The sequence below is a fragment of the Hemiscyllium ocellatum genome, chromosome 25 (genome assembly GCF_020745735.1).
Source record: "Hemiscyllium ocellatum isolate sHemOce1 chromosome 25, sHemOce1.pat.X.cur, whole genome shotgun sequence".
NCBI lineage: Eukaryota > Metazoa > Chordata > Chondrichthyes > Orectolobiformes > Hemiscylliidae > Hemiscyllium > Hemiscyllium ocellatum.
The window spans coordinates 21961436-21984267 of NC_083425.1; the positions used below are offsets into that span (position 1 = coordinate 21961436).

Genomic DNA, 22832 nt, shown 5'->3' on the forward strand with positions numbered 1-22832 from the left:
CTGCTCTTTGCTGCCTGACCTGCTGCGCTTTTCCAGCAACACATTTCTCAGCTCATAATAGTCCTTCATTGCAGTACAAAATTGTGTAATATGTGTTACATTGAGCTTCCTTCTGTCTGATCAGGTGGATGTACAAGATTCAAAATCCTTGTTTGAAGTAGGGCAAGTGGTCTTGTCAAGTTTCTTTTTCTTTTTTCCACTAAGTCCCTCAACCATTGATTAGTTGATCATAGTTTGTATAAAAACTCAGCTGAGGCAATCTGCATATGAGTTGATGTCTGCAACCACACACAATGCTTTACAAGTAATTATTTATAAAATGTTTTGGTGTTTGGGGAGAAAAAGTAAAGTTCTCTATAATGCAACCTTGTATTTAGGGGTTGGGAGTTATTGAATTTAACAGTGGGGGAAAACTATTTGCGGTGAAGAATGCATTCAGCCATATCCTTCCCAAGCCTGCATCAAACATATCTGGACAAGCACAACTTTAATTTGTTTCACCTCATCTTTGAAGACCCATGATTTTGAATCCTACTTTTCCAGTTGGTTAGGTTAGTGGCTGAGGTTTCTCATTTTCTACATAATTTGGTTGATATCTAAGTACTTAAATTGCATATTCAATCTTCACAGAATTCTCTTCTACCTGTCCTAGTATTCGTACTTAGGACAGAAGAACTGCTCCAAAATCATGAGATATATGGTTTATGTGGAACTTCCTAAGCAATATCTGTTTTGTTTCACAGTATATTCTTGAAATACATACTAGCCTTTAATATTTTGTCATAGCTGTGGGAGAACAGCACCTTAGAGGGTGGCTTTTGAATGGTCTGAGAGAACTTACAGGCAGCTGCCAGTTGTGTGACTACACAGCTTAGAGGAAACAGTGCTTCAAAGCTTAATATGCTATATTGTTCTGGTAGGTATTGATGTCAATGGAATGAAAACGTAAGTTTTATTTTGACAGAGCTTAATCTATCAATTCGTACAAGGATCTTAGCCTGCCAGCTACCTCTGCCTGTGCTATGTTTATTAAAATAATTCAGTTAAGCAACTTTTCACTTGGAATTTTTATTTCTTACAGTGATATTTTTGATGCAATGTTTCCAGTCACTTACATTGCTGGTGAAACAGTCATTCAACAAGGTAAAAATCTACCTCCTTTACCATTTGCAGTTATTGTGTCTGCATTTAAGATTGTTTTTCAACAGAATGAACTACATCCTTTACTTGTGCTTTTATTTCAAGTAGCATGAATGCAAAGATGGGTGGAATCAGAATGCATATTATGATTTTTAGATTTCTCTCCAAAGACACCTATTATGTTAAAGGCGATTTTTCTCATTTGTTTCCAAATTTTCTCTTTCCCAAGTTCTGTAGATTGATGCAACAGCTCAGTTTTGCTTCAATGTCTCTCCCTGACTGGGTGCCATCATGATTATCTGTAACACTGATTATCTTGTATATGTTTGCTCAAAATAACATTTTTGATATGAAGAGCAATGTAGGAATTGTATAATATTAGGAAGTAGGAAAAATGTATTTCTTGGAAAATTAACATTATTCTATTTGGTAACCATAGCCAGCAAAATGAACCGGATTAAATCATGGGATTTACAGGAAGGGCATTTGATTCTCAGTGAAGTAGCCTTCATAGTCACTCCACTTGTGAATTATGGCACTTTCAAGTATATATCTAACAACTTGATTTTTTTGGGGGGTTTGTCCTACCACCTTTTTCAGGCAAATATCTGACATCCTGACTACTACATTGGTGAAAGAACTTCACCACGTTCTGTCTAAATCTCCTACCTCTTAATCAGGTGACATAGCTTTAAGGACCCCTCAACTAAGGAAAATAACACCATTCTGTCTGCTCTATCTCAGCCCTTTCTGATTTAATGCACGTTAGTTCGACTGTACTTCAGTTCGATACCTCTTTGTCTTCTGCTTCAAAGAAAACAACCCCCACCTGTTCTCCGAACTAAAATTCTCCGGTCTTGGCAGCTGTACCCTCTAATGCAGTCACGTTTTTCTTGTTGCAGTGATCAGAATTGCATGCAGTATTGTAACTGTATAATTTTTAACAATGGAAACATTATGCTGGAACTGTATAATTGTATAACTCAACCAAAAAAAAGAGTATTTCAAATGCCTTTTTTGACGGCCTTATCTATCTGTCCATTCATCATCAGTGAACATGTAGAACAAGGTCCCGTTGTTCCTCTACCTGTCTCAATATCCACTGGTTACTGTGTTTTCACTTACCTCTTCAGTCTTTTTTTCAAATGCACTATCTCTCAATTTTTTTTGTTAAACTTCCTTTACCAGTTCTCCCCACCTGACTAGTCCATTGATATCTTCCTGCAGGTTACAGCTTTCTTCCTCATTATTGGCTATGTGGCCAATTTTTGTGTCCTCTGCAAGTACCTTAGCAACCTAATGCCCTTCAAGTATGTCACTTACCATTGAAAATCCTCCCCTTTTTATAGGTGTCTAACGTGCAATTCTACCTCCCATTTAAATCCAAATTATTGACGTACTATGAACACCAAGGGGTCTAGTAATGCACTAGGCAGAACTGCATTGGAACTACGTTTGGATTAATGTGAGAAAGATTATTTTGGTACGAAACAGACACCACCAGAGAGAGATTTCCTTTCCCACCCCGTCATCGTTTCAAAGAGACCATTCCCTCCGTGATTCTCCCATCAGATCCACGCCGCATTTACCCCTGCCACCACAGGTTGCACAAAATTGGCACCCACACCTTCATCCATATCCCAAAGGATCCTTCCACATCTGACAGGAATTTACCTGTATCTCCACCAATGTCATCTTTATCTTTTGCACCTGATATGGTCTCCTCTATGTCAGGGAGCCAGGACGCCAACTTGTGGATGGTTTGAGAGCATCTGAGATACCTGTACCAACCAATCCCACACCAAGGGCGTGCACTTCCTAGGCTGCCGCCATTGCCAAACCCTTACTACCTGACACCTGGAGGAAGAATGCCTGATATTCTGCCTTGGGATCGTCTGTCTGTCTGTCTCTTTCTTCTCCCCCCTCCCCTCTGGATGCTGCTTGACCTGAGCGTTTCCACCACCACACCCTTCACAAAAATACAGAATGAATTGTTAAGCTCTGGGATACACTGCCTGAAATGCTGGAAGCAGAAAATGCCATAACCAGGAATCTATGGTATAGCTTTTGGAGTTTGCAATCAAACTTCTATTTAATGAAGGAAATTGAAAGACTTTAAACTAGATGAGTTCTTGGGGAGGGGGTGGTGAGATGGGAGCAATGTTGAGGGTAAGTAATGTTCTTTGGGGTGGGGAAGAAGTGCTTTTAAAAATACTTGTATAGCGTTGCATTTTCATTGAACTGTTATACTATGCAGAAATTTTGATTATATATTTTTGTTCCCTTAGGTGATGAAGGGGACAACTTCTATGTCATTGATCAAGGAGAGATGGATGTAAGTTTTGAATGAATCAATATAAAACAGTGGAATCTTTTAGTTTGGCCCTACTATTTCAAACTAGGTGTGCAGAGGTTCATCCATTGCATTGTTTGACTGGTACATCTTGCTTTCTGTTAATTTTTGGAACTTGGTACAAGCTGGAATTCTTAATTTTGGATACAGGTTTTGTGGCAATGTATTATATATGCCCTCATGTTATAACAGTCCTTGTGTGGTAAGCCTAACATCAGGCTGCACATCTATGTCAAGCTGTGGTATATAAATGCAGAAATCTGGAAGTTTTCTCGTACTATCAGTACCACAGGATTTGAGACATTCAGTCATGTACAACTTCATTACAATGCTTATAGCAACACAGTACTCAAGAAGTATCTACTGTTTGTCAGTCAGGTTAACATTAAAGTTTGCAATTTTCTCCTGTAGTTTAGTAAGTAGACTTTTCTGGCTGAGTAAGATCTTAAGAGATTAGGAACTGATGGACACAGTGGCACCTTGCCAAAGTTAGAAAATTTGGTACTTAATTCTTGGGGAAATTGCCATAATTGCTGAATACTTATGTCAGTTGACCCTAAGTGTGGTACTAGTAGGAAGGCTGTGTATGTTGCAAATGAGAATTTTCTTTTTACTAAAGGTAGTGTTTCTATTTCTTTAGTAACCTATTGCTTCTGGGATATTAGTAGTCACAAATTTGTTACCATGCTAAAATTCAAAGAAAATCAATTTTGAGCTGTAAAGGAAATATTATTTACTGCCTCTCCAATTTTATAGGAATGCAAACTCAGTGTAAATTTTTCAATGAACGAAGTTCAATGCTCAGATTTTAATAAAATTTGTCATTTTAATAAGTTGAATGCTATTTCCATTATAATGCTTCAAAATATTTCTATATGCCGAATAGATCTAAACAGCTTAATTTTCACCTATCATTTGCTGTGTTCACAATAACCCATAATTAAATAAATTTCAAATGTTGAGTGACAGTTGAAACTGGTTTGATACTAATTTTTAATTTTTGTTGAATCCTTTTGCTTTAGGTTTACGTTAACAATGAATGGGTGACCAGCATTGGGGAAGGTGGCAGTTTTGGAGAACTTGCACTGATTTATGGAACCCCAAGAGCAGCAACTGTCAGAGCAAAGACCAATGTGAAATTGTGGGGTATTGACCGGGATAGTTATCGGAGAATCTTAATGGTAAGACAGCACATACAATATTGCTTTGCTTATTACAAATCAACATTTTTGAACTTAATTAATGTTTTCCAAAATATTTTCTAGTCAACATATGCTTATCATTGGGGTTTGATAGTTGCAACAAAATTGGTGACAACCAGCTACATTTGTAGATATTTTAGAAGCTGCTTTTTTTTTGTACTGATCTATCTTAAATTGGAAGAAAGGCTTAATTTTATTCTTTAGTGTGGGTTTCACTTGTTGAGCCAGCACCAGTTGGCAATCTCTAGATGTTCTTGAGGCTGCCATGCATTTGATGTTGGGAATGCATTCCAGGATTTTGACCCAGTGACCTTGAAATAACACAATGTATTTCCAAGTCTGGATGCCTGAAGAGGGCCTGGAAATTGCTGGTATTTCCATGTAGCTATTACCTCTGGAGATAAAGTTAGTTGTGGATTTGTAAGTTGCAGTCGAGGGAACTTTAGTGAATTTCTGCAGTGCATCTTGTAGATGGTACTTATTTCTGCAACTGTTGGTGATGAAAGGAGTGAATCTTTTGAGACTAATGCCAGTCAAGCAGACTGCTTAATCCTGAATGGTTTCCAACTGATTGTTGGACCTTCACTCATCTAGACAAGTCATGGGTATGATAGAAGTCTGGTAATTTCCATCACACACCTGATCTGGGCTTTGTACATCAGTCTGAGGGATCAGAAGGTGATTCACCTGCTGCAGGATTCCTAATTTCTGACCTCCTCTTGTAGCCAAAGTATTTATATGACCAGACCAGGAACTGTACTGGATCTACGGTAATGTCCAGGATGATGTTAGTGATTCAATAATGTTATTATTATTGAATGTCGAATAGTGATGTTTAGGTTGGCTCTCTTTGGACATATTCTTTGCCCAACACTTGTGTGGTATGAATGTTACTGGTCACTTTCAGTCCAAATCTGGATGTTATTCCGGTCTTGCTGCATTTGGACATAGTCTGCAGATACTAAAGCAGTCTCATGAATTGTGCTGAACATTCTGCAATCATCAGCAAACTTTCCCACTTTTGACCTTGCATTGGAGGGAAGGCCATTGAAGCAGCTAAAAGCAATTGGGCCTAGGACACTATTCTGGGAAGTAATGCAGAGATGACTGACATCCAACAACCAAAACCATACTTCTTTGTGTTAATTATGCACTTAACCTGCAAAGAGCCTTTCTTCTGATGCCCTTGACTCTAGTTTTGTAAGACCAACGTGATGATAAATGTGTCCTTAATATCATGCGCAGGTCTCGTCCCCCCCCCCCCCCCCGCCAACCACCACCACCAGAGTTCACCCTCTTTTGTCAATGCTTGAACTAAGGTTGTAATGAGTTCAGGAACTCTGTAACCCTGGTGTAACCAAATTTAGGGTCAGCCAGCCAGTTATTGCTAAGCAAATGCTGTGTGTTAGCACTAGTGACCCCCATCCATCATGCTTTGGAGATGCCGGTGTTAGACTGGGGTGTACGAAGTTTTTAAAAATCTCACAACGCCAGATTATAGTCCAACAGGTTTAATTGGAAGCACTAGCTTTTGGAGCACCGCTCCTCCTTCAAGTGGTTGTGGAGGATACGATTGTCAGACACAGAATTTATAGCAAAAGTTTACAGTGTGATGTAACTGAAATTATACATTGAAAAATACCTTGATTGTTTGTTGAGTCTTTCATCTGTTGGAATACTATGATTGATAGTTTCACTTCTTTCATGAGTAAATCACAAACCATTTTTTAAAAGTTACATTCTCAGGTTAAATGTAGCAATTGGTGTTAGACAGACAATATGTTGAAGGTGTTAGCCCCCTGTATTCTCTCTGTGCCATAATGTTTAGACTGATTCTGATCTAAAAAGTGAGTTAACAGTTTTCATGAATTTATGCAGTTTTTGAGCAAAGTACAATGTTACTTTGCAAGTACAAATTCACCCCACAAACGTGTGTGTATGTATGTCTGGGGTGGGGATTTGTGTGTGTGTATATATAGTGCAATGGTGGTCACCTATAGTGTGACACAAACCCAAGGTCCCCATTGAGGCCCTCCCTATGGGTCCAGAACTTAGCTATCAGCCTCTTTTGGTCACATTTTGCTGCCTGTCCTGAAGTCTGCCTTGGAGGATGGTCACCCGAAGATCTGAGGTCGAATGTCCTGGTCTGCTGAAGTGTTCCCCAACTGGGAGGGAACACTCCTGTCTGTTGATTGTTGTGTGGTGCCCATTCATCCACCACAGACAGACAGACATACGCACATGCGTGTGCACACACAGACCCACATGCACACATGTTTGTGGGGTGAATTTGTACTTTGCTCAAACTGCATGAATCCATGTAAGACTGTTAACTCACTTTTTGGATTAGATGAAGGTGCGATGTTTAGAAAGCTAGTGCTTCCAATTAAACCTGTTGGACTATAACCTGGTGATGTGATTTTTAACTTTGTACACCCCATCCATCATAATACTGTTGTGAGAAAGCTGGTGTTATAACTAGCAAGATTTGATTTGTCGTGCTTCTTCTGGATAGGACAGATTTATAAAATCATGAGGGATGTGGATAGGATAAGTAGACAAGGTCTTTTCCTTGAAGTGAGAGGGGAAAGATATGAAGGGGATCTAAGGAGCAACATTTTCATGCAGAGGGTGGTTAGTGTATGGCGCTGCCACAGGAAGTGGAGGAGGCTGGTACAATTACAACATTTAAAAGGCATCTGGATGGGTATATAAGTAGGAAGGGTTAAAGGGGTTATGGGCCAAGTGCTGGCAAATGGGAACTAGATTAAAGGTGATACAACACCAGGTTGTAGTCTGGCAGGCTTGGTTGAAGCCGCTGGCTTTCAGAGCACTGTGTTCCTTCATCAGGTGGTTGTGGTGGGGGAGCGATGCTCCGAGAGCTGGTGCTTCCAGTTGGGCTTGTTGGACTGTGGCCTGGTATTGTGATTTTTAACTTTGTACACCCCAGTCCAACACCGGCATTTCTAAATCAGGACTAGATTAGTTTAGGATGTCTCGTCAGCATGGACAAGTTGGACTGAAGGGTCTCTTTCCATGCTGTACGTCTCTATGACTCTATATCTGGGCGGTGTTCCATAGTATTGGGTAGATGCCAATGTTTTTGCTGTACTGGAACAGCTTGTCTTGAGTTGTAACAGTTCTGGAGTACAATTTTTCAGTACTGCTGCTAGAATGTTGTCAGGGCCCTATATATTCGCAGAGTTCAATGCTGCCTTGATATTTCATAGTGAATGTTTGGTTGAAGACTAGAATCTGTTATGCTGGGAAGCTCCAGGGGAAGCCAAGATTGATAGGCAGCTCTGGCTGATTATTGCAAATACTTCAGCCTTATCTTTTACACTAATAGAATGGCCTCACCCATCGTTGAGGGTTGCTGACTTGTAAAGCTGCCACGTCCAGTAAGTTGTTTAATTGTCCACTACTGTTTATGACTGGATGTGATTCCAGGGTTTTGATCTGAGCTGTAGGTTGTCAAACCACCTAGCCCTGTTTTATCGCTTGTTGCCTAAGCTATTCATCATGCAAGTGGTGCTAATTTGTAGCTTTGAGCTGAAAATGTGTTGCTGGAAAAGCGCAGTAGGTCAGGCAGCATCCAAGGAGCAGGAGAATCGACGTTTCGGGCATGACCCCTTCTTCAGGAATGAGGAGAGTGTGCCAAGCAGGCTAAGATAAAAGCTAGGGAGGAGGGGCATTGGAAGTGCGATAGGTGGAAGGAGGTTAAGGTGAGGGTGATAGGCTGGAGTGGGGCAGGGGTGGAATGGTCAGGAAGAAGATTGCAGGTTAGGAAGGTGGTGCTGAGTTCGAACGTTGGGACTGAGTCAAGGTGGGGCGAGGGGAAATGAGGAAACTGGAGAAATCTGAGTTCATCCCTTGTGTTTGGAGGGTTCCTAGGCGGAAGATGAGGCGCTCTTCTTCCAGCCGTCGTTTTGCTATGGCCTAGCAATGGAGGAGTCCAAGGACCTGCATTAAACACATTTTCAGCTCTGATCTCCAGCATCTGCAGTCCTCAGTTTCTCCTAATTTGTAGGTTTGCCAGGATTGGTGTCACATGTTTAGATATACCTTGAGCTGCTTCTGGCTTGCCCTCTTCTGTTTCTCATAGAACCAGGGTGGTATAGTACAGCCTCCTGGCATATAAGCCAGATTGTTTTGGAGTAGAGTTCTGCTACTGGTGGCTCAAAGCCTTTTGTGATTTGAATTGCTAGATTTGTTGAAAATCTACCCCATGTAGCATATCCCCATGGTAGCTGGTAATCTGCAGAAGATGCTGTGAGACTTCATGAAATGTTAAGTCAATGTTGAGGATTCCCAGGGCAACTCCCTCCTGACTGTGTACCACTATTGTACTACCCCTTCTTGGCCTGTCCTACCCCTTCTTGGCCTGTCCTACTGGTGAGACATTGTGTATATGATATTACTCTGCCAGACTGTTGATAGACTATTCAATGAGGTAGCTCTCCTAATTTTGGTACTAGCCCCCAGATGTTGGTCAGGAGGATTTTGAAAGTTAATATGGCTGAGTTTCTGATGTCATTTCTAGTCTAGTCCATGCCAGATGGTCTGTTCTGTTTCATTCATTTTGAATCTTTCTATGTCTGGATGGTTTACTTCCTGTTCACAGGGCAGTTGAGAGCCCATTACATTGGTTATGGTTCTAGAGTCTATTGTAAACCAAATGAGGTAAGGCCTGCAGTTATCCTTTCTTACAGAATGTTAATGAAGCAGGTGGGTTTTTAAAACAGTCAGTAATGGCTTCATGATTGTCATGAAAGTTGTTATTTCTAGATTGCTTTTATTAAATTCAGATTCCACTGTTTGCTGTGATATGGTTCAAACCCAAGTCCCCAAAACATTACAAGTCCAGCAACAATGTCACTATACTATCACCCCACAAATCTGGAGCAATCCAAAATTAATTATATAATGATGCTGTCTTTCCATGATCTTGACTTTTTTCTACTTCAAATATTTACCACCTCTTATTCGATATTAGCCATCAAGCTGCTCTTTATTGCAAGCATGGCATCATGAGAATATCCAGACTTGAGCTTGTAAGTGGAAAGTAACATTTGCTGCAAGTCCCAGGCAATGACCATCTCATGTGAGAGAGAATGCAGCCATCTCCCATTGACATAGAACATCATTGCCATTATTGACTCCCCCTTCAAAATCTTATGGTGTTACTATTGACCGGAAACTGAACTCTGACAAGCCACACACAGTGTAGCTACCAAAACACTGGCAACTTGGCCAGGCTCCTTTGACAACAGCTTCCAAATCTGTGACCTGTACCATCCAGGAGAACCAGGGCAGCAGATATGTGGAAAAATCGCTAACTGCAAGTTCCTTTCTAAGCTAGACACCATTCTGACTTATTGAACTTCATTGCCATTCATTTACTGTCACTAGGTCAGAATCCTGGAACTCCCATGCTAATAGCAGATTGTTGATCATAGGACTTCAGAAATGGCCTGAAACTGAGATGACTCCCCTCCAACAATCATAATTCTAATTTTTTTGGGTTAGATGTGTCTCCAACCAGTGGAGAATATCACTTTAATGTTCATGGACACTAATTTTGCTAGGGCATTTTGAGATCGCACTGTAAAATGCAACCTTGATGTCAAGGACAGTCAACTCACCTCACTTGTGAAATTCAGCTCTTTTGTGCATGTCTGAACCGAGGCTGTCATGAGGCTTGGAGTTGATTGGCCTTGACAGAACCCAAACTGATTGTCAATGAGATAATTGTTGCTATGCTATTTGATAGCGCTGTTAATACTGCTTTCATTCCTTTACTGATGATTTGAGATAGGTGGTAATAGACTGAATTGGATTTGTCCGTTTTTTAAATTTGTGTTTTGGACCTTCCTGAGTGGTTTTCCACATTGTCAGTTATTGCCAGTGTTGTAGCTGTCCTAAAACAAATATGGCTGGCAGGCTCTTCAGTACCACTGTCTGGACCCATAGCCTTTGAGGTATCCAGTATCCATTTATTCATTTCTTGATGTCACTTAGAGTGAATTGATTGGTGGCAGACTGTCATCGTAATGCTGGTGACGTCTAGAGGGAGCAGAGGTTGATCATTCACTTGGGACTTCTGGCTGAATTTTTTAAATGCTTAAGCTTTATCCTTCATACTTGTGTGCTGAGTTCCTATTATTGAGGAGGGGATAATTGCTAAGTTTTAGTTTTAGGGAAATGGAATTGAAGAGCAGAAAAGTTACTTATAAACTTGAAAAAAATGTACCCAATTCTGGTCTCTTTTGTGCAGTAGGTGCAAAGAAAATTCACAAGAATGATAAAGGATATTCTTACTAGATAGACTAAGCAGGTTGTCTTTTTTCTGGAAAGGAGGAGGCTTTAGGCTGACCTGACAAAAGTATTAAAAATAATGAAAGGTATTGATGGGTTAGATATAGAGAAAATGTTTTCACTTGAAGGCAGTCCAAAATTTGAAGCCATAATTTGAAGATGTCACCTTAAAGTACAACAATACGTTCAGGAGAAATCTCTTTATCTAGAATGATAAAATTGTGGAATGAACTGCCAAATAGCACAGATACATTTCAAGGGAAAGAATGTGGAGTGGTGAAGGAATAGAAATGGGCTGAGAACAGCCTTGTGGAGCAAGCTGACATAAACCAATTGAGTTGAATGGTGTGTTCCTTTGCTGTCCTTTTTAGTGACTTTAGCTATAGTGAAAGATTCAAACTCTTTGTTCACAACTGGTAGCTTCCACTTACATCCTGCTATTCAGGGAATGCTACTTTTTAATCTGTTTCCTACTTCTCTCTCTTTTATTGCTGAGATTCAAATTGTTTACTTGCCTGTCTATTCCAATTACTGTCACCTTCGCAAGCTTACTATTCAATCCCTGTGACCTTGTTTATTATAATATTTAGCAATGTAAGCATAGAATTTTACTCTTCTATCGTTGATGGTATTTGACACCTTCTGTTTTGGACCACTTCAAATGCTTAGCGTGGATAAAGGCAAGCTTGTTATTGCAAATAACTCCTTTCTCGGTTTTATATATTACTGCAAGTTTTGCCACTCCAGTCTAAGTTTTGTAATTAAACTATTCCCTCACCGCAGCAACTGACCACTCTTCATGGTAACTGGCTTGACTCCATGTTCACAACACCACATGAGATTACCTGTGAAGAAATTTTGAGTTCTATACTCAACCCTAAAGTATACAAGATCGTGTAGCACTGTAACCTTTTGTACAGAAAGGATAGTTACTAATTTAGAATGCAAACTAATAAGATGTCTGAACAATAAAGATTGATACTTAGCATTTCACTAGTCATGTTGTAGCACTAGTCATGTTGCTGGTCTGTTCTTCTCGTAGATGCTGGAACTTCTCGGGCTTTTTTTCTTAATTCATGAATATAGTCCTTGACTCAGATTTTAGTCAAGTCAACGTAATTCTAACATCCATACAGACCTTTTTTGCAGCTTAAGCTGTACTGAATCTTAAACTTCTTTCCAACCCTCAACAGGCATGGTGCAGGAGGGAGGGACTCCGGTTTCTGGACAACTGGGGTTCTTTCTGGGGAAGGTGGGACCTCTATAAACAGGATGGTCAACACCTGAACCTGACGGGCACCAGTATCCTTGGGGGGAGGTTTGCTAGTGCTCTTTGGGAGGGTTTAAACTAACTCTGCAGGGGCATGGGAACCTGGATTGTAGCTTCAGGGTACAGGACCTTGAGTGTAGGGAGGTTAGGAACAAGGCATCGATTTCGAAGGAGGGTGCCTGTAAACAGAAAGGTGGCTTGAAGTGTGTATACTTCAATGCCAGAAGTATAAGAAATAAGGTAGGTGAACTTGCAGCGTGGGTTTGTACCTGGGACTTCGATGTTGTGGCCATTACAGAGACGTGGGTAGAACAGGGGCAGGAATGGCTGTTGCAGGTTCCAGGGTTTAAATGTTTTAGTAGGGTCAGACATGGGGGTAAAAGAGGGGGAGGTGTGGCATTGTTTGTCAAGGATAGCATTACAGCGGTGGAAAGGACGATGGAGGAAGACTTGCCATATGAGGTAGTTTGGGCTGAGGTTAGAAATAGGAAAGGTGAGGTCACCCTGTTAGGTGTTTTCTACAGGCCTCCCAATAGTCCGAGAGAAGTAGAGGATAGTATTGCGAGGATGATTCAGGAGAAGAGTGAAAGTAGCATGGTGGTTGTTATGGGGGACTTTAACTTCCCAGATATTGACTGGGAAATCTATAGCTCGAGTTCGTTAGATGGGTTGGTGTTTGTCCAATGTGTGCAGGAGGGTTTCCTGACACAACAAGTAGACAGGCCAACAAGAGGTGAGGCTATACTGGATTTGGTTCTAGGTAATGAACCAGGCCAGGTGTTAGACTTGGAGGTAGGTGAGCACTTCGGGGACAGTGACCACAACTCGGTGACTTTTACTTTAGTGATGGAGAGGGATAAGTGTGCACTGCAGGGCAAGAGCTATAGCTGGGGACAGGGAAATTATGATGCGGTGAGGCATGACTTAGGATGCGTGGATTGGAAAAACAGGCTTCAGGAGAAGAACACTAATGATATGTGGAGATTGTTCAAGGAACACCTATTGAGTGTCCTTGATAAGTATGTACCAGTCAGGCAGGGAGTAAAGGGTCTTGTGAGGGAGCCGTGGTTTAATAGGGAATTGGAATCCCTTGTGAAAGGAAAGAGGGCGGCCTATGTAAGGATGAGGTGTGAAGGTTCAGTTGGGGTGATTGAGAGTTAAGGTAGCCAGGAAGGATCTGAAGAGAGAGCTAAGAGCAGCGAGAAGGGGACATGAAAAGTCCTTAGTTGGTAGGATTAGGGAAAACCCAAAGGCTTTCTATAGGTATGTCAGGAATAAAAGGATGACTAGGGTAGGTATCAGTCCAGTCAAGAATAGTAGTGGGAAGTTGTGCGTGGAGGCAGAGGAGATTGGTGAGACACTAAATCAATACTTTTCGTCAGTATTCACTCAGGAACGGGACTCTGTTGCTGGTGTGAATATTGAGTCACAAGTGATTAGAATAGATGGCCTTGAAGTGTGTAGGGAGGAGGTTTTGGGAATACTGGAAAGGATGACAATAGATAAGTCTCCTGGGCCTGATGGCATTTACCCTAGGATCCTCTGGGAAGCTAGGGAGGAGATAGCAGAGCCATTGGCCTTGATTTTTATGTCGTCATTGTCAATGGGAATAGTACCAGAAGACTGGAGGATAGCGAATGTGGTCCCCTTGTTCAAGAAGGGGAGTAGGGACAGCCCGAGTAACTATAGGCCAGTGAGTCTCACTTCTGTTGTGGGCAAAGTCTTAGAGAGAATTGTAAGGGATAAGATTTATGAACATCTGGATAGGAATATTGTGATCAAGGATAGTCAGCATGGTTTTGTGAAGGGCAGGTCGTGCCTCACAAACCTTATTGAGTTCTTTGAGAAGGTGACTAAGGAGGTGGATGAGGGTAAAGCAGTAGATGTGGTGTATATGGATTTTAGCAAGGCGTTCGATAAGTTACCCCATGGTAGGCTAATGCAAAAACTACGGAGGTATGGCATTGAGGGTGCATTAGAGGTTTGGATTAGGAATTGGCTGGCTGGAAGGAGACAGAGGGTAGTAGTTGATGGACTAGGTTCATCTTGGAGTGCAGTTACTAGTGGTGTACCACAGGGATCTGTGTTGGGACCGTTGCTGTTTGTCATCTTTATAAATGATCTAGAGGAAGGACTTGAAAGCTGGGTGAGCAAGTTTGCGGGTGACACAAAGGTTGGTGGAGTTGTGGACAGTGAAGAAGGATGTGGCAGGTTACAGCGGGATATAGATAGGTTGCAGATCTGGGCAGAAAGGTGGCAGATGGAATTCAATGTAGCTAAGTGTGAAGTCATTCACTTTGGTAGGAGTAACAAGAAGATGGATTACTGGGCTAATGGTAGGCTACTTGGTAGTGTGGATGAGCAGAGGGATCTTGGTGTCCATGTACACAGATCTCTGAAAGTTGCCACCCAGGTAAATAGTGCTGTGAGGAAGGCATATGGTGTACTGGGCTTTATTGGTAGAGGAATTGAGTTCCGGAGTCCTGAGGTCATGTTGCAGTTGTATAAGACTCTGGTGCGGCCTCATCTGGAGTATTGTGTGCAGTTTTGGTCGCCATACTATAGGAAGGATGTGGAGGCATTGGAACGAGTGCAGAGGAGGTTTACCAGGATGTTGCCTGGCATGGTAGGAAGATCGTATGAGGAAAGGCTGAGGCACTTGGGCCTGTTCTCATTGGAGAAAAGAAGGTTTAGGGGAGATTTGATAGAGGCGTATAAGTTGATTAGGGCTTTAGATAGGGTAGACACTGAGAACCTTTTACCGCTAATGGAGTCAGCTGTTACTAGGGGACACAGCTTTAAATTAAGGGGTGGTAGGTATAGGACCGATGTTAGGGGTAGATTCTTTACGCAGCGGGTTGAGAGTTCATGGAATGCCCTGCCAGTAGCAGTGGTGAACTCTCCCTCTTTATGGTCATTTAAGCAGGCATTGGATAGGCATATGGAAGTTATTGGGCTAGTGTAGGTTAGGTAGGATTTGGTCGGCGCAACATCGAGGGCTGAAGGGCCTGTACTGCGCTGTATTTTTCTATGTTCTATGTTCTAGACTGGCTAGACTACAGTAGCTGCACACTTTGCAACAGCCTGCTACTGAGTGTCAAGCAAAGACTGTTTACTCTTATTACTTTTTAGTCCTAATATTGGATTCTAATACTCATCTCTATTTTTGAACTTTATCTTAATTGTCAATCTGTGACATTTAATTTAGTCACTATTGAATTTTTATGGCAACTCAGACAGGGAGAAATCCCCATCAATAGGTGATGTCCAACACAAATGCTAATCTCCTAGCAAGTATTCTGCTATTTGCTCATAAACGTTTGCTGAGGCACATTTACTGATAGCTAGTGTTCGGTGACAGACGCTATTCCTTGACTTGTGCATATTCCTTAGTGATGAACCACTATTTTTATATCTCCTTTGCAGGTAATCTCTGCAGCACTAAACCAATGTGTGTGCCACCTGTGTTACCACAAGTAAAACTTGTAGCCAAATATTTGCAACTTTCGATCAGTCGGAAAAGTGTTAATAGCTTTTCCCACAGTCTAACCTTTAATTTGCATGTTTAATCATAAATCCTGTGCTGAGATCATTTTGCTAGCCAACCAGCATTGAAGCCTCCACATTTGCTTACCTTTAACATTAAAGTCAAGGCCATATGTGACCTTGCTATAACTCCACTTGCTGTTTCTTCAAGTTACGCGACAATATTTGGCACTTAAATACCAGTGTTAAGAGTCTTTAGCAACGTGTCACAACAATATGTACAAATTAAGAATATTCAGCACTAAGCTTTTATAGTATTATTTGGTAACTGAGCATTATTTATGCATGTGTCAGAGGTGAAATGCGATATATAGTGTTCATGTTTACCTCTTAAAATGAAAATATTCTTTAAGAATATTTTTCGTATATCAACTTTTTGAAAAATTTTAATTTAAAATATTTAACTGAGTAAAATTGCTGGAAAGTTGAGTTTTGTTAACATGCCAGATTACTGAAATGTTTCCTTTTATAGGGAAGTACATTGAGAAAGAGAAAGATGTATGAGGAGTTCCTTAGTAAGGTCTCCATTTTAGGTAAGTATGTGCTTTTTCTCTCTGCAATAATCTTGACCAACACGCAATTTTAAAGCAGTTTGAAGAAATAAATTGTTTTCACAATCCCTTTGTAATATTCAAGTCCCAAAGTACTTCACAGCCAATAAATAACATTTTAGCGTAGCCATGTATGTTCTGGATAAATGTGGCAAACGATGTGTATATGTGTTGTATGCTTACACAACGCATAATTAGGACAGACATACGATTTATAGACTTGATTAAATTCTTTGCTTCCATGCCGAAAATATTTCTGTTCAAAAAGGTGCCATAAATTCTTTTTCAACCACTTTTAAGACAAACTCTCTTCTAACTGGATTACTTATCCTGCTACTTATATTGTGCAATTTAAGACTTCTGTTTTATGTCCACTTTCGTCAATTCAGATTCTAAAATGAAGCATACTGCATTAGTAACTGTGTTTGACAGAAAATTAGCAAAATGTGCCAGGGCATATAAATATATTCTAATATTAGGCAAGGCAATAATTCCATAAATCCTTTTAAATATTCTGTTGAGGACATCATAATATCACAAATTTGTCAGTTTTGAATGCAAAATTTATTCATAGTCATAGAGATGTACAGCATGGAAACAGACCCTTCGGTCCAACCTGTCCATGCCGACCAGATATCCCAACCCAATCTAATCCCACCTGCCAGCACCCGGCCCATGTCCCTCCAAACCCTTTCTATTCATATACCCATCCAAAAAGCTCTTAAATGTTGCAATTGTATCAACCTCCCAACACATCCTGTGGCAGTTCATTCCATACACGTACCACCCTCTGTGAAAAAGTTGCCTCTTAGGTCTCTTTTATATCTTTCCCCTCTCACCCTAAACCTATGCCCTCTCGTTCTGGACTCCCTGACCCCAGGGAAAAGACTTTGTCTATTTATCCTATCCATGCCCTTCATAATTTTGTAAACCCCTATAAGGCCACCCCTCAGCCTCTGACACTCTAGGGAAAACAGCCCCAGCCTGTTCAGCCTCTCCCTGTAGCTCAGATCCTCCAACCCTGGCAACATCCTTGTAAATCTTTTCTGAACCCTTTCAAGTTTCACAACGTCTTTCCGATAGGAAGGAGACCAGAACTGCACGCAGTATTCCAACAGTGGTCTAACCAATGTCCTGTATAGCCACAACATGACCTCCCAACTCCTGTACTCAATGCCCTGACCAATAAAGGAAAGCATACCAAACGCCGCCTTCACTACCCTATCTACCTGTGACTCCACTTTCAAGGAGCTATGAGCCTGCACTCCAAGGTCTCTTTGTTCAGCAACGCTCCCTAGGACCTTACCATTAAGTGTATAAGTCCTGCTAAGATTTGCTTTCCCAAAATGCAGCACCTCGCATTTATCTAGATTAAACTCCACCTGCCACTTCTCAGCCCATTGGCCCATCTGGTCCAGATCTTGTTGTAATCTGAGGTAACCCTCTTCGCTGTCCACTACACCTCCAATTTTGGTGTCATTTGCAAACTTACTAACTTGTACCTCTGATGCTCGCATTCAAATCATTTATGTAAATGACAAAACGTAGAGGACCTAGCATCGATCCTTGTGGCACTCCACTGGCAACATGCCTCCAGTCGGAAAAACAACCCTCCGCCACCACCCTCTGTCTTCTACCTTTGTGCCATTTCTGTATCCAAATGGCTAGTTCTCCCTGTATTCCATGAGATCTAACCTTGCTAATCAGTCTCCCATGGGGAACCTTGTCGAACGCCTTACTGAAGTCCATAAAAGATCATTTTGTTGAAAAATTGTGTGCTTGATGAGGGAAAAAAGGCTATTAAATTAATGCTGTTCAGAATGTAAAGGGAAATTTTCCCTTTTAGAATCTCTGGATAAATGGGAGCGTTTGACTGTGGCTGATGCATTGGAACCAGTACAGTTTGAAGATGGACAGAAGATTGTTGTGCAAGGAGAACCAGGAGATGAATTTTTCATTATTTTGGAGGTAGGAATAATTAAAGTTTTAGAAAATAACCAATTTGAGCATGAACTGTTTAATGTGCTTCTTGTATTTTCCCCTTAATTAAGGTGAACGGCTGCTTTCTGTCCATGCCCCTCAATTTTGTGCACCTCTGTCCGGTTTCCCTCCACCTTCTCTGCTCCAAAAGAAAGAACCCAAGTTAATCCCGCCTGTCTTCATTGAATCCTGTTGAATTTCCTTTCTACCCCTTCCAATGCATTTACTTCCTTCCTTCCTTCCAATAGTATGGTGACCAGAATTGCAAGTTCCGCAAGATGGTTTAGGTAATGTTACTATAAGAAAAGTAGTTTGTTCAGCATTCATTGAGATCACGGCTGTTCTGATAATCCTCAACTCCCTTTTCTGTCCTTTTCTCATAACACTTGATTCCCTTGATGGAAAATCTGTTTGTCTCAACCTTGAATATACTTAATGACCCAGCCTCAATGGCCCTCTGCTGTAAAGAATTCAATAGATTAATTGGAATGGGACTTGAACCCAGGATCTTGAGGATAAAAGGTAAGTGTGACAACTGAGCCACTGAGTATGATTATTGTCACTTGTTAGTAACACTCATTACAATGAGAATACAGTGCACTATTGTTAGACTTTTTGAGCAATAATTTTAGGGGTTGTTCTAATTCCCAAAATCAAAACTGAGTGGTAGAGATTTGGAATATTCTGAACCTTGAGTGAAAGAGACATAGAGCTGTACTGTATGGCAATAGACCCTTTGGTCCAACTTGTCCATGCCAACCAGATGTCATAAGACGTAAGAGCAGAAATTATGCCATTCAGCCCATAGAGTCTCTTCGCTATTCAGTTATGGCTGATAAGTTTCTCAACCCCATTCCCCCATTTTTCCCCTGTAACCTTTGATTTTCTTTACACTCAAGGACCTATGTAGCTCTGTCTTAAATATACTCAATGATTTGGCCTTCACAACCTTCTGTGGCAGTGAATTCCATAGATTAGCCACCCTTTGGATGAAGTTTCTCCTTATCTCTGTTCTAATAGGTCTTCCCATTACTCTGAAGCTGTGCCTTTGGACCTTAGTCTGTCCTACCAATGGAAAGATCTTCCCAACATGTACTCCGTCCAGCCTACTCAGTATTCTGTATGCTTCAATTAGATCACCCCTCATCCTTCTAACCTCCATATAGACCCAGAGTCCTCAAACATTCCTCATAGGTTAATCTTTTCATTTCTGGGACCATTCTAGTGAACCTCCTTTGTACCTGCTCCAGGACCAGTACATCCTCCTTGTGACATGTGGCCCAAAACTGATCAGATGTGGTCCGATCAGAGCCTTGTGGAGTCTCAGAAATACATCCCTGCTTTTATATTCAAGTCTTCTCAAAATAAATGCCCACTTTGCATTTGCCTTCCTAACTACTTTCTGCCAGACAGCCAGGCTTTTATCTCTAACACCATGGGCCCTTATCTTAGTAAGCAGCCTCCTATGCAGCATCTTGTCAAAGGCCTTCTTGAAGTCAGTGTAGACCGCATCCATTGGCTCTTGGTCAAACCTGCTCATTACCTCAAAGAATTCTAGTAGATTTCAGGCATGGCCTCCTTGATGAAACCATGCAGACTTTACCCTATTTTACTAGACACTTCCAAGTATATAAAAATTCCATCTTTCACAATGGACTCCCAAATCTAACCCATGATTGAGGTTAGGCTAATTGGCCTGTAATTTTCCATCTTTTGTCTTACTCCCTTTTTAAACAGGGATGCCATGTTAGCAATTTTCCAGTCCTCTGGGACCCTCCCTGACTCCAGTGATTCCTGAAAGATCACTTCTAATGCCTCCCCAGTCTCTTTAGCCATCTCCTTTAGGACTCTGAGGTGTAGTCCATCTGGTCCAGGTGATTTATCTACATTCAGACCTTTCAGTTTTTCTGGCACCTTCTTGTTGATGATGACCACTATAATCTGTTCTTCCCCCTATTGTCTTGAGTTTTGGGATATTACTATCTTCCTGATGCAAAGAATTAAGTTCCTAAGCCATTTTCTTCTTCTTTCATTACTATCTCTCCTTTGGGCCACTGGAAAGTGACAATGTCCACTTTTGGCTCTCTGTCTTTTATATATTGAACGAAACTGGCTAGCTTACCCTCATTTAGTCTTCCCCCTCCTCCTTTCTCTTTCTATTGCCCACTGGTCTTTGTCAGCTTCTGAATCCTCTGGTTTCTCACTGCCCTTCATCACATTATATGCTTTCTTTTTTGCTTTTATGCTATCCCTGACTTCCCGAGTCAGCCATGGTTGCCTCGTCCTCCTGTATCATGCTGCTTTTCCCTGGGGATGAATTTTTGCTGTCTCCTGAATTACTCCCAGAAACGCCTGCCATTGCTGTTCCACAGTCTTTTCTGCGAGGCTCCTCTCCCAGTCCATTCTGCCTGGTTCCTCCCTCATGACCCTGTAGTTGCCTTTATTCAGCAGTAATGCCATTACCTCTAATTCTATCTTCTCCCTCTCCAGTTGCAGAGTAAATTCAATCATGTTGATCACTGTCTCCTAAGTATTCCTTCACCTTAAGCTCCCTTATCAAGTCTGCCTCATTGCACAACACTAAATCCAGTATTGCCAGTTCCCTAGTGGGCTCCACCACAAGCTGTTGCAAAAAGCCATCTCGTAGACATTCCACAAATTCCTTTTCTTACAATTCACTACTAACCAATCCACCTGCATATTGAAATCTCCCATGATCACTATAACTTTGCCTGTCTTACACCAGGAGATAGAAAGGGTGTGTATCTTGTACCCCAACACCTGGCTACTGTTAGAAGGCCTGTACGTAACTGGCTACAGTTTTTTTTAAACATTCGTGATTCCTTTATTCTATCCACACATTCTATGCCCATCTGATCCTACTGCCTTTCTTACTACTGATTTAATTTCATACTGGTAAGGCAACTCCACCCCTTCTGCCCACTTGCTTATCTTTTCAATAGAATGTATATAGTTGGATATTCAGCTTCCAAGCCCTTGCAGCCATGTCTCTGATGCCCACCATGTCATATCTGCCAATTTCGATCTGCACCACAAGCTTATTTACCTTCTACTGCATGTATTCAGACATAACGGCTTCTGTATTGTGTCCCTCTTCTCATTGTCCTTCATTTGTCCAGTGTGCTTGAAGTTGATTGCTGACACTTTTCATACACTCCTGTTTGTGTCTGTGCTGGAGGTATTAATAATCTTTTCTGAGTTCTCCTTCCCTGTCATTTCTTTCTTATTTTTCCATGCAGTTGAATCCACCCCTATAGATGTTAATCTGCTTTGTTTCATATTGGGGGATGTTTTACCCTTCCCTCTTTCCCCACCTTCTAGTTAAAAGTCCTGTTGACCAGCCTATTTACCCTTTTCACTGGAACGTTGATCCCAGCTTAGTTCAGATGGAGACTGTGTCCCAGCAGTACAAATCCCTCCTGTTCCAATACTGATGCCAGTGCCCCATGGAAAGGAACCCTTCTTTCCCACAGCACTATTAGCCATGTGTTTACTTCCTTATTCTCTTATCCCTCTGTCCATTTGCATGTGGCTCGGGCAGTAATCTGGAGATTGTAACTCTTGAGGACCTTTCCTTTAATCTTATTCCTAGCTCCTGATAATCCCTGAACAGGTCCTCTTTCTTGGTCTTGCCTATGTTTGTTCTGGTGTGGACCACAATAAAAACTGGATCCTCCCCCTCCCTCTTCAATATCCTTTGAAGCCAGAGATAACTCTTACCCTGGTATCAGGCAAGCAATGCACCACGAGAGACTCTGAATCCTGTTTACAAAAGATACTATCTATTGCCCAATTATAGAATCCTTTGCAACAACCATTTGTCTTTTTGCTACCTCCTCTTGAATGGCCTCCTGTACCATGGTGCAGTGTTTAGTTGGCTCCTCCCTGCAGCCCTTTCCCTTATCCTGACTGCAGGATCCCTCTACCTGCCTTGTTTGCAGTCGCACCTTGTTGTCCCTGGCCACTGACCAAATTTCAAGTACTTAATCTACATGGTGTGACTGCCTTCTGAAACAGTGTCCAGGCAACTGTGCCCGTCCGGGATGTGTTGCAGTGCTTGAAGCTCATCAGTTGTGAGCCAGAGTTCTTCCAGCGAACCGACACTTACTGCAGATGTGGCCACTGCAGTTTGCAATGGGATCAGCCTGCTCCCACATCATACAGCTGCAGCATATTACCTGTCCTGCCAATTTTGCTTAATTACTTTTATTAATTCAGAATTTTTTGAGTTAATGAAATTTATTGGTTCCTTTTTGAATTTAGTGCAGATTTCCCACCAGCCAGTCAGGTCACAGCCTCCCTGTGATGTCACTCCAATTTTTTTTCACAGCTATAGAGTACCCTCGAACTGTGGTACTCTTATATTTCTGCTCTGCCTTCCGATAGCTTCCCGCTGACTGGGCTGCGATCCCCAAGCTATGGTACTCTTATGCTCACTTCTGCTCTGCCTT

The 22832-nt window shown here is 41.5% G+C and overlaps 1 protein-coding gene across 1 annotated transcript in view; it reads left to right on the forward strand.

The window, feature by feature from the left end:
• The window catches only part of LOC132828023 (cAMP-dependent protein kinase type I-alpha regulatory subunit), a 51197-nt gene that overhangs the window by 21886 nt on the left and 6479 nt on the right, over positions 1-22832 (forward strand). Inside the window, exons 4-8 of the mRNA XM_060844911.1 lie at positions 1082-1143; positions 3429-3475; positions 4516-4674; positions 16302-16362; positions 18227-18348. Coding sequence (XP_060700894.1) covers positions 1082-1143; positions 3429-3475; positions 4516-4674; positions 16302-16362; positions 18227-18348 — 451 coding nt within the window. The remainder of the gene's footprint in view (positions 1-1081; positions 1144-3428; positions 3476-4515; positions 4675-16301; positions 16363-18226; positions 18349-22832) is intronic.